Source organism: Podarcis raffonei, chromosome 10 (genome assembly GCF_027172205.1).
Source record: "Podarcis raffonei isolate rPodRaf1 chromosome 10, rPodRaf1.pri, whole genome shotgun sequence".
NCBI lineage: Eukaryota > Metazoa > Chordata > Lepidosauria > Squamata > Lacertidae > Podarcis > Podarcis raffonei.
In genome coordinates, this window is record NC_070611.1 from 30,809,205 (window position 1) to 30,826,512 (window position 17,308).

The following is a 17,308-nucleotide window of genomic DNA, read 5'->3' on the forward strand; positions in this document are numbered from 1 at the left end:
GAAGGATGGCAGCATGTGGCAGCATGCCAGAAAAGAAAAACCAGTTAACAATACCTCTATAAAAGCTAAGGTCCTTGGTTAGGTACATAGCTGACTTGGAAAGGAAGTTTAAGAAATTTGCATATCCTTAAATGCCCCAAGGCTGATTAATTTTTATTTCACGGCAGAGTTGTTGCTTCCTGGTGACGTTTTAATGCTGTCATGTATCTGTATTAGCTTGATGGTTTAAATTGCTGTATTTGAGTTTGGATCCAAGGCTGTAAAAGCTGAGTTCTGCAAGTACAATAGGACTTCTTCCTTTTGTCCCCCCTTGAAATGTATTCCTCTGCCCTGGCACTCTCCCTGAACCTGCTCTGGAGCCCCCAAACCTTCCAGAGCTGATGTAGGTGGCACTACTGGATACAAACCATGAGCTATCTTTACTATTAGCCACCTTGAGCTCTTTCAAGGAAAGATATGGGATATAATTTTTTAAAAATAAATAATAACAAGTATATACAGCTTCCTATAGCATAACTAAGCATAAGACTTAGAGAGAAAGGGATCTGTAAAGACACTACCACAAGATGATGAAATGGGGCCTTATATGTGGGTTATGGAATTCCAGACCAAGGTTTTACAGAGTTGAGAAAGAAAGGTATTTTTTCCATTATGCATTTAATTTATTGCAATTATTTGCTTCAAGTTCCAACATTTTCCAGTGAATATGACCAAAGAATACTTTTAATATAAGCAATTGCTTTTGGTGGTGGGATTCACACTCCGTATTCCTATTCAAATCTGTTTCCAGCAAATGCTAAGTGACAGACCAGCAGCAGATAAAGTGCATTTAGGTAAAGGCAAACAAGTGTCATATAGACTTAAAAAAAATACAGCAGTTGAGCAAAACACCATCCTGATAGTTTTAGTGCACTACATTTGAGGAGTTTGCCACCTTCCAATTCAATTTTATATCATTCAAGCTATTCATTCCAAAAATGCTGAATATTAATATTAAACATTAAATACTTAATATTAAAATAGCTTCTATATTTTAAAAAAATGACCAACATACACAAACAGGCATTTCTAGAAGCCTTAAAAGCCAGTTTCCTTGCAGTCCAATAAACAATTTTAATAGCAAATCCTTTTATCCTTTGGATCCAGGCTTCAGACTTGCAAATGCTTTTGAGTTCTTAAGGGAATAGGAAGTTTCATTGAGAAAAGAGATAAAATGAGAGTCTCTCTCAGACTTCTTGGATTCAAAAATAACTACAATGGTAAAATGAGGTTCGGGGCGAGTCAAAAAGTATGTGCTTTGAACTTTGTCATCATAGAAATGGACCACCTTTTCCAAACTGTTGAGGTCAGAAGCCTTGTCAGACATAATCATGATGACATTGGGCCAGTGCATAACAGGCCTGTCACTGGGCAGAGATACTACTGCAGGATACTGATCAACACCTTTGGGGGCTTCTCTGTAGGAATGGGGATGATGGTAACCATGTCCCTGAAAGCTCTCCGATCCACGGTTGTCAAAGATTAAGGAAACGTTAACAGCATCGTATTTCCTGATAAAGCTGGAAATTTTCCCAAAATAATCAGGATTGGCTTTTGCAGTCAATGTCTTCATTTCTGATGGCGTCGTTTGCCGACTAAGTGCCTCATGAAAGTAAAAGCTAAATTTGGCAAGGAGGATATTCCTGAGTTTCATGAGCCACAGGAAAAGGTGTGGCGGTTGCACAGCCTTCTGAGACTGGCCGCCAAACAGGTGTTTCTTGGTTTCTCGTTGCTTCTCGAAAATCTGTCCCCAGGTCTGCAGCTTTGTGTGAGCATTGTGCAAATGCACCAAGGATGGGAGGAATTTCCACTCTGAGATCTGTTCCTGAGCCTTCAAAAGATGGGTAAGCACATCCGCTTCTAACTGGAAGCTACTTTCCAGAGGACTAAGGATTGGATGATGAAATCTAGAGAAGGGAAGACATTTCGAGATGCATGAGATGCATTGCACAGAAAAGCTATTCTCTCAATCAGCCAGGAATCCAGAGAGAGTGTACGGTTCTAGAGCATGCTTGCCAAATGCTGTCCTTCCCAGAAACAACACCATGGTACAAAACAGAATGGAAGAGCTTTGTCACTACTTCTAATAGGATTGTAAGATCTTGGCAACTCTGCATGTTACAATCATGTACCAGGTACACCGAATAAGCAATTCGCCCATGTTCCACTCACCAATGTATCCAAGTTGAGTAATTTCTATGCTTGTCTCCAAGGGGCACAACAGCCACATTCACACATCACAAGAAGCCATCAACCATAGTAAATCATGCCTGCTTCACTCCTCTTGGATCACATTGGCAGAAAGCAAACCATAATCCCCAGCTAGGCGTTGTATTTGAACAAGGAACCATGGTTTGTTTCGCTCCTAACAAACCATAATCTTAGCCAAGGTTTATTCTTGGCTTACTGATTATGGTTGTTGGGAGCAAAACAAAGCAGAGTTCAGAACATTAAGCCAGAGATCATGGTTTGTTTCCTCCACACAGTAGTGGAGAGGACATAAACACACCAGAAATGTATTTTCAAGGTAAACCATTAATTATAGCATACATGTGAAGTGGGCCAATACTTCCAAGTGTTGGATAATATATGATTTATTCCCAAATTCTGCAAAAAAAAACAAAGGCCCTCCAACTCACCATAGAATGCTTCACATTTGGATGCAGCAGAAAACTTTGGTCAGAATAAAGGTAAAGGTAAAGGTACCCCTGCCCATTCGGGCCAGTCTTGCCAGACTCTAGGGTTGTGCGCCCATCTCACTCTATAGGCCGGAGGGCCAGCGCTGTCCGCAGACACTTCCGGGTCACGTGGCTAGCATGACAAGCTGCATCTGGCGAGCCAGCGCAGCACACGGAACGCTGTTTACCTTCCCACTGGTAAGCAGTCCCTATTTATCTACTTGCACTTTGACGTGCTTTCGAACTGCTAGGTTGGCAGGCGCTGGGACCGAACGACGGGAGCGCACCCCGCCGCGGGATTCGAACCGCCGACCATGCGATTGGCAAGTCCTAGGCGCTGAGGTTTTACCCACAGCGCCACCCGCGTCCCTTTTGGTCAGAATAAGTTATACTAATTAAATTATATAAACATCCACTTGAAAGTGACCCACTACTCATTTCTACAAAATTTCAGCTCCAGTTGGTTCCAACGACCAGGTCAACAGCCATTTTATTGTTACTGCAAACTAGACAACGAAGAAAAAGCACAGACCAGTGCTCAAATTGTTTCCTAATGAGAGGAACATTCCTGATATTGTGTCTGAAAAAATGTTGCCTACTTGGAGACAATGTGCCTTCAGTCCACCATATAAGACTCTCAGCTAACCAAGTTTAAATGAAGCAGAATTTAAACTGAATGCAAGCCTTGTTGGGGACATCTAGTGAAAAACTAATTCCAGAAAATTGCCAACTGAATGATGATGATGAAGGCGGCGGCTAAATGACAAAACTTACACTGTCTCAGAAATGTGTACTAATTAAAAGCCTTACCACAGACACCATTACAAAGTCGTTTCCACACCTGCTTTCTACACACACAAAAATGTCTACTCCTGACACTGACAATTAAGAAATACAGATATGAAACCATATTTTTTAAAAAAATTAAATTATGGGGAACTATTTAAAATTAATTAGTGGATGTTGCAGTTTAGAAAAATCATGATGATAAGGCTGAGAGGATACAATTTTGTACCAACCCTAAATCTGTGATTATGTTCTTAAATTTAGACACTATGTATAAATTTGCAGGCTTCCTGAGCCCATCAAAAAAAAATTAAGGGGTAGGGGAAGATGAAAGTTAATGAAATTGTTGGATAGCAAACATGATAGAAACTGCCAGATCCCTGTTCCAACAGCTGGTCATATAAAACACCGGGGTTGGGGGGAATTGCAGACACTTTGTTGGCATTGTTCATATATTTTAAACTCATTTTTTGCTAATATGTAAAATGGTATAAAGACTAAACCATTTGGATTCCGGACTGCTTTTACATTGACAAAGCTATAATGCAAATTTTCAATCCTTCTGCTTAAAATAAAGACATCAATGACATTAAAAGGACACACTGACCTTGAGCTGTATTTTTTAAGGATGGATTCCAATATGTTGACCAGTTCCTCGGAGTTGATAAACTTTTGGGTGCTAAGGCTATACATTTTTTCATAGAAATCAGCAATTTCCATTCGAGCCTGAACAAAATAACAGAGCTGCTCAGACAGGTGAGAAAGCAGTTCTTCTAGGTGAGGGGCTGTTCCCCCCAATGCATTCCGACCCGTTGCCACCACCTTCTTCAGTTCATTATGCAGAGATGTATATATGGTTCGTATAGAGTCTTTTCGGCTGAAGAATGACTGTCCACCTGTATTTTTTTTGAAAAGAAGTATATATTACCCATACTATGGATGAAAAATGAACAAGACGAAACAATATGCCTCCGTGGTTAATTAGCAATTGCATGTTCAGCAGCAACAATGACTTGTAAGAGATTTCATTATTACGTAATAGAAGATTGCATTTTAGCAAGTTTAACCTCTAAAGGTAAAGGGACCCCTGACCATTAGGTCCAGTTGTGACTGACTCTGGGGTTGCGGCGCTCATCTCGCTTTATTGGTTAAGGGAGCCAGCGTACAGCTTCCGGGTCATGTGGCCAGCATGACTAAGCCGCTTCTGGCGAACCAGAGCAGCGCACAGAAACGCCGTTTACCCTCCTGCCGGAGCGGTACCTATTTATCTACTTGCACTTTGACGTGCTTTTGAACTGCTAGGTTGGCAGGAACAGGGACCGAGCAATGGGAGCTCACCCCGTCACAGGGATTCGAACCGCTGACCTTTTGATCGGCAGGCCCTAGGCTCTGTGGTTTAACCCACAGCGCCACCTGTGTCCCAGTTTAACCTCTACTTGTTCCAAATTAATTTTTCATCAGGGGCCTTCTGCCACATTGCTTCACTGTTCATGCCTTGTTTTTAGAAAGGTCTAAATATTACTTCTAAGTTTGCTGGGAAGAATATACTCAACCTAGAAGTAACCTCTTCTCTAAGGATTTTACACAGCATTGCCATCATTAAATGTTAATAACTCATGTTGCTATTAATAGCTAGACTTTTGAATGTGTTTTTGACCAAACAACACGAAACACTTTTAAGTTTTTTAAACCCTGAAATGTGAAACGTACAGTCATGAATATACCAACATTCTAACTGCAAATCAGAACTCAAAGAAAACAGATGCACTCAAAGACCTGCTCATTAGTCCTTAAAAGCACACAAGCAAGTACATTTTAAATTATTTAAGATTAAGAAAGCTTAAGCATGTATTTTCCCAAGAGCCACATCACACCTCAAGGGAGTCACAAGACCCATTAAGGGAAGGAAGCAGAGTTAAGTAATCAAATGCAAAGAACACAGTGCATGAGAGTAATATAATTCTTATTTGTAAACAGCTGTGATTTTGAAAGCAAGGACTAAAAATCCCTCCAAGATTCTTTAACTCTTTTCATGCTTTTATTTTTCCCACTCCAGCAAGTGCAAAGTTCCTCTGCAACTCTTCTCTCCTTTTGTCTCACGGCTTTTTTCAGAATATGAGACTTCAGGAAGGACTTATGCTTTTCTGTTTTTGGACAGTGCCTATTGGGTGATTTTATTAAACTGGTGTTGCTGACAGTTCCATGTGACAACCTAGTTCTGCAAACATGAGCATCAGAAGAACCAGAAAGCCCTAACAGGTTACTGATATCAGCACATTACCTGGACTGCCAGTGCCATGTCAAAGAATGCTGTTTTAGAGTAGCTTTATAAATCTGAAGTTGCTCAATGATTTGAAAGTTAATCTGCAGCCTGTACGATGAAGGACCCATTCACCACCCTCTCCTTCCAAAGTCTATTAACTGGGACTCTTTCTATCACATTTAAATGGCCATTCCAGCACCCAAAATGATTCCTGCCTATTAGTTTCCATTCGGCAACAGACTGCCTTGCATGAATCAGATTTCTGTTCTAGCTAGCTCAGTAGTATTGCCTAAAAAAAGCTCACCAACTTAAAAAAAGCTCACCAACTTAAAAAAAGCTCACCAACTTAAAAAAAGCTCACCAACTTTGGTTGGTCCTTTGGCCAGCTCTCACGGCCCTTCACTTCATCAAATCTGGCCCTCTTTGAAAAAGGTTTGGACACCACTGGCCTACATTAACTGGCAACATCTCCACACCAGTGTTTCCAACTGAACCTCAGATCTAACTGCATGCAAAGCAGTTGCTCCAGCACTTGCTTTCACTATCAGGCTGCATCAGAACAAAAAGCCGATGTATTGTGTTAAAAAAGGGGGCCCTCAATATTGTTATTATTGAATTCAGTTTCTGCCGGGCAAGAAACGGGAACTATAATGGCAGGATGACAGGATGTATTGCTTGTGATGAACATTGGGAGTCTGAAGCAACTCTTCCATGAAACATGTACACCTTTGCCTGTAAATATACCTTTGAGCTGTCCCTAGCTTTTGTTTGTTCTGCTGAACATCCCAAGGCTGTCGTGGATATGGATGTCTGGAAAGGTGTGTGGAGGTCAGTGAAGTGCAGAAGGGGGATGACATAGGCCCAACCCCTCAGCATAGGAGCCAACTCCTAGGGGCCAAGGTCCCTTTGCCCCCCCCCCCCAATAAAATACCTGAGGGAGCTGGGGGCGGCAGCCAAAGTTGATGGGTGTTGCCATTCAAATGAGGTGCGTGCACCACACCTTGTTTATGCGGGGATCATAGCTGTCAACCTTCCCTTTTTTACGGGAAATTCCCTTATTCCAGCGCCATTTCCCACTGCTTCCCGCTGCTATCCCGGATTGTTAGATATCCGGTAGACTGTCCCTGGGACAGGTGAAGCTGCTGATCCCTTATTTTCAAGGCTGCTGATCCCTTATTCTCAAATCTGAAAGTTGACAGCTATGGCGGGGATGCGGCTTATTATTCTTATGGGTTAAACCACAGAGCCTAGGACTTGCCGATCAGAAAGTCGGCGGTTCGAATCCCCGCGACGGGGTGAGCTCCCGTTGCTTGGTCCCTGCTCCTGCCAACCTGGCAGTTCGAAAGCACGTCAAAGTGCAAGTAGATAAATAGGTACCACTCCGGCGGGAAGGTAAATGGCATTTCCGTGCGCTGCTCTGGTTTGCCAGAAGCGGCTTGGTCATGCTGGCCACATGACCCGGAAGCTGTACGCCGGCTCCCTCGGCCAATAAAGCGAGATGAGCGCCGCAACCCCAGAGTCGCTCACAACTGGACCTAATGGTCAGAGGTCCCTTTACCTTTACCTATAGCTGCGGGTCTCAGGGCAGTTCACATAATATCTGCCCCCCCACCCCGATATTTTATTCAAGTTGGCACCCCTGCCCTCACTCAACATCTACACCTCGGGACCAACTGCTGGCGGGCCTGAGGAGAAGTTCCGCCCATCAAGGAAGAACTGCCCTTCTCTGTCAAGGGGAGACCTGCGCCTCAGTTGAATGGGGCGGCGGAGGAGGGGGGAGGAGAGAAGAAAAGCGGCCCCAAAGCAGCAGCCGCGGCCCGGTCGGTACCTAGTTTCTGACCCAGGAAGGTCATGCTGTGATAGGCCTTCTCGGCCGCGGCCAGGTGGGCCAAGCCGGCCAGCAGCGAGAGCCAGCTGGCGCCCGCGCTCTTGTTGGCCTCGCGCTCCTTCTCCACATTGTCCTTGGCCTTGTCGTAGGAGAAGATGCCCAGGTGCGAGAAGAAGGTCTCCAGCACCGCCTGCTCCACCGGCACGGGCGCGCCCAGAGGGGTAGACTCCCCCATTCGCCCGCCGCCGCCGCCGCCACGCGCAGGGCAGCCACCTCTCCCGCGCCCCAACGCGGAGACATCCACAAACACACGCGCGCGCTCCCGCAGACATATACACCTAAAGGACAAGTCACGTGAACCGGAGGGCGGCCATCATAACCGCCCCCCGCGCGCCCGCCCCTTCCCTATTCAAGAGCCAATCGGGCTGTAGGGAAGGCGCAGCGCCACGTGATCTATCAGGGAAGCCAAAGGGCGGGGGAACCCGAGCGAGGCTGGTGAGGGGCGGGGACGAGGCATCAGGGGAACGAATCCTATTGGTTAGTGAATCCAACAATCGGCGGGGCGGGGGCTAATTTATTTCCATAGGAGCGCAGCGAGGACAGAAGGGCTCAAGTCCTAGACCGGTAGCCCGAAGGCGGCAGTGGCCAACTTTATACAGCTGCATGTTCAGGCACATCGACGATGGGGTTGAAACTCGTTCCTTCTCTACTCATCCACTGATAATGGCCAGGTTTGGGGATTGGCCACCGATGCCCAAGACTGTATCAGGCTTCCTTTTTCCATGCTACACACTTACACAACTCAGCACCCAATTCTTTACCAAAAGACATGCTACCAGTCTGTTTTGCAGCTTTCTTAGTCGTCCTATATTTTTCTGTTAATATCAAGATTATTGGTCAATTTGTCCTTGCTTCCTGTGTTTGGATTCTGAGAAAGAACTAAGAGGAAAGACATAGAGCCCCCGACCCCAGGTTTTGTTTTTTAAACTCTGGAGAAATTTTCCAAACTTAAAAGTAGAAACATCAGGCGAAAGATGACTATCATGGTATCAGCATTGCCTGTCCGGTTGCCTTTAAGTCAGTCAGCTGTAACGCCACCTGCCCCGTATCTGGCATTTTGTGTAGCATCAGCCAAAGGTTCTCCACACCTGCTATAGCCACAACTTTTGCGCCTCACATTACCCTTCCCAATGTTTTCAACTATTTTTATAGTGAGTCTGTCAAGTCAAAATACAGTAGTACCTCAGGTTAAGAACTTAATTCGTTCTGGAGGTCTCTTCTTAACTTGAAACGGTTCTTAACCTGAAGCACCACTTTAGCTAATTGGGCCTCCCGCTGTGCCACCACTGCACAATTTCTGTTCTCATCCTGAAGCAAAGTTCTTAACCTGAGGTAATATTTCTGGGTTAGCGGAGTCTGTAACCTGAAGCATATGTAACCAGAGGTACCACTGTATTCAGCTCAGTCATAGGCCACACAAACTCTGGTGCAAATATGCAGGGACACTTTCAGCACCTGACATAGTGGACAATTTGGGGAGGCCTCTATGTCCTGGCAGGATCCATTAAGCCTGGCATTCTACTTGCAGCCAACTGGTACCTCCTGCCTCTGTACCTCATATGCTGTTCCTAAGAACAAGGCAAGACTGCTTTTCTTTGTACACAGTTTACACATTGGAGCAATAAATATGTGTAGGCTACACCAACCTAGCATTTTCCTGTGTTCATAATGGAAGTATTGTGTGTTCTTTGCTAGTTTTGTTGAGTTGGAGTCTGTTTACATGTTAAGGAAAGTGACAGGCATAATAAAAAGTACAAAATATAACTTTCTATATGTAGTTTCTGTATCTGCCACAGACGTGTGCCTAGCAATTTAAGGTAGCAAATGGCTACTTGTAGCAATAACAATTACCTGTTCCTCAGCAATCTGAGAAACTTTGCTCTTCTCTCTTCAAAACTTAAAAGCAAGGCTCTTTGTGATAAGCTGACAAAGCCAGTCTGTGTATGGGTCTATCAGAGAGCATCCTGTTCTGTGAATGATACTCTAGATCCATCAGCTCCCTTGTCCTTCCACAGATGCACAGCAGAGAGGTGGGAAGAGGATGACAGGCAGATGTGCAATTTCCCTCAACACTGTATTTGCAAGGTTGGGACAATTATGTTCCAGACGTAACAAAAATAATCAGAAGTTCAAAAAGAACTTTATTGAAACTCAGAGCAAATGAACCAAATCTGCATTTAGAAGAACGTGTTTGGTCTCTTGGTGGTGAAGCGCGGCTTATGTTGACGACGCAGAACTCTATGTGGCAGAGGGAACTTGATTTTGGAATCCTGTAGGAAAACAAAGCATTAGTAAATGTTCATTAGACACTAACTAGTAAAATTAATTCATGGCTACTATGTTTTAATAATTGACATTACTACACAAGAAAAATAGAGTTAGTAAAAATAAATTAACATCTTGGATGTTAATAGCAACAGGGATGCACCTTTCTAATCCCCACGCACATGTAATAAAGGCAGCATCCTAAAGCTGCTAAAAAGTCACTAGTGCAAAATGTCTTTTAGGTGTCCTTCAATATCAGATACGTTTCAGGCTCCATACCCTTTCTGATGGGACTACAAAAATATATAAATCCATTTTTCCCAGTAATATCATGGTACCACTTACATATCTGCACCAGAATCTGCATTGTGGTAAAAAAACAGCTGGGGGACACACTGCACTGCACTAAAATTATATGATTTTTTTATAATAAGCCAAAACCAAACAAACATCTGTATGTTTTAATCAGCAAAGAAGAAACAAATACTGAATCCTTAGAGGACATTTTGCAAATGAACATTTTAAAGAACAAAACAAGGTGTGTATACATAATACTATAAATTTGAAACTAAGCAGCAAGAGGAGAAATAGGTTTCTCTTATTAAATAAAAGCATGTTGTTTCATGTTATATAACACAAAAGTATTTTTACAGCAAAAGAAAATGGGTCCATGCATGAGTATAATGTGTTTTCCCTCCCTCATCTACAATCTGCACCCCCTCTTGTCCCAGAAATTGCTCTAGGAGGATGGGGGATTCTCTTGAGTGAAGATCTGCTCATGCAGACCCAGTATAGGCAATTTTACATGATTGAAATTTGATTTGGTTTAGTACTGTAGTTTTTTATTGACATCACTTTGATGAAGACTGTTCCATTCTCAACTTTGTAGAGATGTCAAAAGTACGCATTTAATCTACTTACATGGAACTGCTTGACAGCTGGTCTGCGGCACTTGTTAGCAGCGATCTCTTCAACTTTCATGATCTGAATTGAGTGAGCACGAGCTCTATGACGGGCTCCCATATCGCGATCTGTAATATGCCAGACAATTATGAACTATTCTAATAACATAAACAAGGTTGAGCCCTGTAACTATCTATACATACACAAATACACAATCTTTCTGTATTTATTTGTAGGACCTTCAATTTCACTTTCAAAGGCACAGCAGCTCTTGAAAGGCGACAAGGTACATTTAATATCTGCACACACGGCAAGAACATTTTATTATAAACAATGCTCTTTGGGTTTGTATGCAGTTTTAAATTTCAACACCAGTAACAATTTGTGGCTCTTCCATCATGTAATCTGTACATGTGGATAGTCCTAAAGGACAGCCAAAGTTCCCAGTTGACAAAAAAAAAGTTAAAAGTAATTTTCACACAACAAATCACATGAATTAGGTGGCAGAGTACAGTTTATACAGTGTTTCTCAAACTTTGGTCCCCGGCTGTTGTTGGACTACAACTCCCATCATCCCTGATCACTGGTCCTGGAGCTAGGGGTGATGGGAGTTGTAGTCCGACAACAGCAGGTTGGTTTTGAGCCATGCTAACCTTTTCGTTGACCCAAACTAGGTCAAGATAAGTCTGGCTATGAACAGATTAAAAGAATGAAACTTATCTTGACCTGGCTTGGGTCAATGAAAAGAATGCCAGACACATTATCCATAACTAAGACCCATCAAGAACAATGGAATGTGCATCAGTCCCAAACTTGTTTATGACTAGAGCACACAAAGCTGCAACTTATTTTTCAAAAAACCTTAAGAGTTGTATCCAACACTGCATGAACAAAATTCCACTTGTGCGGGACTTGTTTATTCTCCCCCCAGTGCACACCCAAAAAAAAAATCAGCTCTGAGCGGGGGTCCCCCAACCATCAGGAGATAATTTTGAGGGAACAGGAGGTGCTGGGAGGGTCAGGAGATAAAGTTCTGTTGCACACATATAAGTCTGTGGTAGGGCATTTGTTGGAAACAACCTTTAATGTTAAAGAATCTGCATGGGTTGAGCAAAACTACCACCACAACTCTTAAGTCACAGAAATATAGGTTGCAGCCAACTATAACCTGGCTTCATATAAAATGCTTAGTCAATTTAGGTTGCATAACTAATCAAAATAAATGCAATGGATGACACAATAAAAACTTTGAATTATTTCCTCTTTTTCATTATCTTTCAATAGTGGTATCGAAAGGAAACCAAACATTCCAAAGGGTCTCTACTTACAGCACTGTGTAACAGCTCCAGCAGTTGTCAAATCCCTGTACTCCCTGTACATGTTATGAGTTCCACTACGAGAATCATAGCGCAGCCAGATACCGAAATTTTTCACCTTCAACGGAGACTTCTCAAAAACCTATGATTGCATTGTTAGAAAAATCACATTACAGACTACCAGTGCTTTATATAACAAGTGAAAGAATCAACAAATGGATCAGAATGGAGAGATTTCATTGCTGTTAAATTTATATGGCAGGAATAGGGAACCTATTAACTTCCAGATGTTTTAGACTACAACTCCCATCAGCCATCATGGCCAATGTTCCAGGATGATAAACTGTTCAAAACTCCCATTGTTCTAGGCACATTTTGTGGCAGGAAATTTCATTAGTGCGAGCAGTTTCTGAGCTCTGGGAGCAGTGCGGCGCCTAAGATTTCAGATTAAAACTGCAGAGTGGAAGCAAAGGAGGACATTTTTCTGACTCCCATTTTCCAGCTACTCTCTGAAGATTGGAGAAGAGACCCTCTTAAGAATATTAGGTGGTGGGAGGGGAAGGACTCGACCATGTGAAAAATGAACATATTTTAGCTGTTCATTCATTTTCAGCACTGTACTGTTATTAAAGAAGCATGCCTAGACATTCCGTTGATGTACTCATAACCGAGGTTTAAGGTGCCATTTAGCTCCTAGCTTTCACATCTGTGTTTCTAACACCGGGATGATGGGCGTTTTATTTCAGCAACATCTGGAGGGCTACAGATTCCTCATCTCTGTTATATGGTATATATGGCTTTCATTACTACAAAATGCTGCTGAGTACAAAGTACTGCTTTAAGTACTGTACAGTGGTGCCCCGCAAGACGAATGCCTCGCAAGACGGAAAACTCGCTAGACGAAAGAGTTTTCCGTTTTGGAGGTGCTTCGCAAAACGAATCTCCTATGGGCTTGCTTCGCAAGACGAAAATGTCTTGCGAGTTCCTGCGGGTTTTTTTCCCTTCCCCCCCTTTTTCTAAGCCGCTTATCTGCTTATCCGTTAAGCCGCTAAAAGCCGCTAATCCATCAATGGGCTTGCTTCGCAAGACGAAAAAACCGCTAGATGAAGAGACTCGCAGAACAGATTCTTTTCGTCTTGCGAGGCACCACTGTATGTGGATCATGCCTGGAACTAATATGCAGCCATCACAAAACAACCTAGTAAGAATGTAAAATTTCCTTGGTACAGCAAACCAATGTCCATCTGCAGCAGGATAGACTAATCTGTGGCCCGTCAACTGCTATGGACTTCATCTCTCATCAGTCCTATCAAGCATTGTCAAATGCTGATGAGAGATGCAGTTCTGAAATCCAGATGACACCAGTTTCGGAGATCCTGGTGTAATCCTATGCATGTTTTTTCAGAAGCCCCACTGTATTCAAAAGGGCTTATATCGTAAGTGTGCTTATGATTGCAGAATTAATCTAAAAACAACTGTGGACAGAATGCCAGAAGATGCTTTCAGAAGCTCAAAATAGTATATAAATATGAAGGTTAGTATCTGATTTTCAGAAGTATACTGCCTTGTAGCATGAAAGATTCATTTAGTAATCAACCGTTTAATGCAACTATGCTAGCGGCCATCAACACATCTTGTGGTGGTAAATCAGCTGCAGATTAAGTGTTAAGTTTCACTTTCTTTCATTTGACTCCAGCTTATTGCCAATAAGCTCTACTGGGTGAACTCAAATTATAGTATTTTAAGAAATTAGAATTAGAATTTTATAACCAATTTTCAATCTCAACCCTTCCAGGCCAATTTGGATTATTTTAAATGAGAAACAATCTCTAGACCAGGCTTTCTCAACCTTGGGTTCCCAGATGATGTTGGACAACAACTCCCATCATCCCATACCACCTGGGATTTGACTACCCTATGTAAATTCTGCTGAAATCAAGAGATTACTTTGGAGGTTTATAAGGAATATTTTTCTACGTCCTTGTCCTATGTCTACCCCTTTTAAAAACTGTAAAATGCCTAAAACATTACAGTAATACAGAATATCCTGCCAAATCCACACGCTACACCAATTAGATTCTTCAAAGAAGTAGTAGCATGTTACAGAGAAACACAGCAACATTAATTTTAAGTGTTTTCAAAATGGAGGGAAAGCATTTCAAGCTGCAATCCTAACTCCCACCTACCTGGAAGCCCTACTGCATTCAATAGGAGTTACTTCTGAGTAAGCATGATTAGGATTGCACTGACAATGTGCAGCGAAATACTCAGCAAAATTTTTGAGCCAACCTACAGCACTTAAATACTTTTGACGAAGCCAAAAAAGCTAGACCAGACATTCTGAAAATTATTAATAAAGCATTGGTAAAATATACGTATGCGGAACCTTTGGCCCTCCAAATGCTGCTGAACTAGCATGGCCAATTGACAAGGATGGTAGGAGTTGTAATGCAGCAACATCTGGAGGGACAGAAGTTTCCCACAGGTGATATATACAAGCTAGGTACCTGGGAATGTTGGGTTAAGCAAATAAGCAAGCATTCCAACCACAAAATTAAACAGGTCTTTAAGATTTAAGTTTGTTCGTGGTCTTACCTGTCCACAGTACACAATTTCCCCAGAAGATTTCTTCATCTTCTTCAGCTGAGAGACAAAGTACCAGAAACGGGACTTTGCAACAACATGATTAGGAGCAAAGATGCGCATACGATAGAGAGGTGGTGTTGGGCACTTAGGAGTGGGGAGGCATCTCCCAACAACTTTGTACTCCCTCAGCTGAAAGAAAGAGAGAAAACAAACATGAAAAATCCAAGCAAGATTGTAAAAAATGAATTACTTGTGCAACGGTAAAGAGATCCCTGACCATTAGTTCTAGTCGTGACCGACTCGGGTTGCAGCGCTCATCTCGCTTTATTGGCCGAGGGAGCCAGCGTACAGCTTCCGGGTCATGTGGCCAGCACGGAAACACCGTTTACCTTCCCGCTGGAGTGGTACCTATTTATCTACTCGCACTTTGATGTGCTTTATAACTGCTAGGCTGGCAGGAGCAGGGACCGAGCAACGGGAGCTCACCCCATTGCGGAGATTCGAACCGCCAACCTTCTGATCAGCAAGTCCTAGGCTCTGTGGTTTAACTCACAGCGCCACCTGTGCAACGGTATCTTGACGTTAATCATACTGAGCTCTGTACATTGTGCGCACACACATCGGCCCATCCCTGACATACAGGGAAAGTATATTTCAACGATCAGTAGTTTGCCCAGTTCAAAAGATGCAGGAAAGACCAGCCCCGACTGGAAACTGCATGTTCCCATGAGGGTGGAAAGGAGGCGAGAGGAGTAGGCCTGATATAAAGGGGAAGCCTCCCCATACCACGGCCTTGGAGTGGGGGGGAACCATCCGCCTTAGGCGGGGCTTCTCAGCCAAGCGCGTCTCCCGGAGGCTCCACGCTGCGAGGAGCTGACGGCGGCAGTGCCGCCATATTGGTCGCTCGCTCGTGGCCTGAGCCAGACAAGGCCGAGGAAAGACCCATTGAGAGCCGCCTCCTCCCTGCGCCGTCGCCGCCACCCTCAGCCGCTTCCCCCCCACCCCCGCCCGCTTTGCCTTATTAGAAGCGTCTACCCGAGACGCCCTCAAGCCCGCGAGACCGGCGCTTCGCTTACGGTGCCCGACGCCTTCATGGTGCTGCCTCTCTCGCTGCCACCCAGAAAAGGAAGGCCCGCATGCGCGACGCCCGCACGTCACCAACCCGACGCGACGCCCCGCCTTTCCGGGGGAGCTGCCGCCCGCTATTGGTTTCACGCGGAAGGCATTCAGAATGGGCGAGAGAAACGTCCGTCTCGAGACGGAACACGTTGCTTATTGGTCAGTTTTCCAACGGAATTGACGTGAACGGCCTCAAGGGTGGGCTAGCTTGCGGTTCGCGGCGCGACAAAATCTACGTGAATGGCGTATGTCTCTCATAGGCACGTCACTGCAAATAAGGCAGCTGAAAGTTAAAATTCGGATGCTTCTGTCATTCTGAAAGGATAAAATGATGGCGTTGCTATGCTTAGCAAATTTACAGTCCACCAGTTGCCTGTGTTCAAGGCAGGACAGCTGCCACTCATGCCATAATCTGTATGAGAAAAGCATCAATTCTGATGCTGGATCATCCGTCCCCTCCACTCCAGCTATTCTCACACGTTTCGGAGAGGAAGATGCCATAGGTCTTGTATTCCCAGAGACCTTTTGAGGAACGTCACATGATGGAGCAGAAAATTATTATCCTGCACCCAGCGGGAATCAACAACCACCTCATTAGAGATTGGCCTAGTGAAAATGCATTCTCAGTCCTCCATCAACAAAATTCAGAGTGATATACTTCTGCTTGACCTAGAACTCATTGAAACATAAATTCCCCTTTTCCTGGATTAGAGATGTTATAATCTCTACGCAGTCCAAATTACAAGGCACTTTGCACCTCCCACCTGCCCTCATTTGAAATGTACTGTATATGCTCAATTGGATTTGACTTTAAATCTGTGGCGCTATCCCTAAATTTTCACTACTGAATGGGAAGATGGTAGCATAGGGTAATCACTGCTATCAAAAACGCAACTGCTTGGCTTGCAAGCATTACCATGAATATGCTTCTCTACATTTTAAGGCTTAATCTACCCAAGAATTAACAGCCATCATAAATACATAGAGAGTCCAAAAGGGGTGGGTAAAAGGTAAGTAAATCCATTGTTTGGATTAGCAGTCACTGATCAACATAGGAATTAGCAATGTGAAAGGATCTCTTTCATAAGCCCAGATACTCAGAAACAGTAACAACAACAGTAAACCCTCTGGATTACCCTGCAGTGAACTCTCCCATTAATATTTGCCCCAACTTTTCATTCACTTGCTTTCCAACCATAGTCCAGAGAAGAATCAGCTTTTATACTACTGTAGTTTTAAGATTAAAACAGTGTAGCTTCTTGTTTGGAAATAAAGCCCCGTTGAAATCAGTGGGTCTTCTTTACGTAAACATAGGCTGCACTGTTGTGTTTTTCCTTCCACAGTGTTTAGCTGAGGGTCTTCAGAATGTATTACAGTAAATGAATCTCATTTACAGAACTACAGTTCCCAGCGTCCCTTTGGGGGAAGCCATGATAGCTAAACAGAAATGTGTGCAGCGCTGGCA

The 17,308-nt window shown here is 43.5% G+C and overlaps 2 protein-coding genes and 1 non-coding gene across 3 annotated transcripts; all 3 read right to left on the reverse strand.

Moving 5' to 3' along the window:
- Nucleotides 1–640: 640 nt before the first annotated feature.
- KICS2 (KICSTOR subunit 2) lies at nt 641–7,982 on the reverse strand. The gene is made up of 3 exons (XM_053405956.1): nt 7,595–7,982; nt 4,111–4,399; nt 641–1,946 (listed from the first exon to the last, which is right to left on the reverse strand). The coding sequence occupies exons 1-3, from the start codon at nt 7,827–7,829 to the stop codon at nt 1,130–1,132; spliced, it is 1,341 nt and encodes a 446-aa protein (XP_053261931.1). The 5' UTR covers nt 7,830–7,982; the 3' UTR covers nt 641–1,129.
- A 1,793-nt stretch (nt 7,983–9,775) lies between these two features.
- RPL18A (ribosomal protein L18a) lies at nt 9,776–15,927 on the reverse strand. Its single transcript, XM_053406049.1, has 5 exons — nt 15,801–15,927; nt 14,734–14,913; nt 12,151–12,280; nt 10,841–10,950; nt 9,776–9,924 (listed from the first exon to the last, which is right to left on the reverse strand). The coding sequence occupies exons 1-5, from the start codon at nt 15,816–15,818 to the stop codon at nt 9,832–9,834; spliced, it is 531 nt and encodes a 176-aa protein (XP_053262024.1). The 5' UTR covers nt 15,819–15,927; the 3' UTR covers nt 9,776–9,831.
- On the reverse strand, nt 11,051–11,179 carry LOC128422953 (small nucleolar RNA SNORA68). The gene has a single exon (XR_008332632.1). It is a non-coding gene; the product is annotated as a small nucleolar RNA SNORA68 (small nucleolar RNA).
- Nucleotides 15,928–17,308: the final 1,381 nt, after the last annotated feature.

What these genes read in the sequence shown, in the direction of transcription:
- KICS2 (XM_053405956.1), bottom strand. Translation starts at nt 7,829, where the DNA reads ATGGGGGAGTCTACCCCTCTGGGCGCGCCCGTGCCGGTGGAGCAGGCG. An exon ending in CTTCCTGGGTCAGAAACTAG is followed by an intron (nt 4,400 to 7,594) that starts GTACCGACCGGG and finishes AAAAAAATACAG; the next exon opens with GTGGACAGTCATTCTTCAGC. An exon ending in CTTAAAAAATACAGCTCAAG is followed by an intron (nt 1,947 to 4,110) that starts GTCAGTGTGTCC and finishes TCCCTTCTCTAG; the next exon opens with ATTTCATCATCCAATCCTTA.
- RPL18A (XM_053406049.1), bottom strand. An exon ending in AAATTGTGTACTGTGGACAG is followed by an intron (nt 12,281 to 14,733) that starts GTAAGACCACGA and finishes ATGCAATCATAG; the next exon opens with GTTTTTGAGAAGTCTCCGTT. An exon ending in CAGCTGTCAAGCAGTTCCAT is followed by an intron (nt 9,925 to 10,840) that starts GTAAGTAGATTA and finishes GTTTTCCTACAG; the next exon opens with GATTCCAAAATCAAGTTCCC.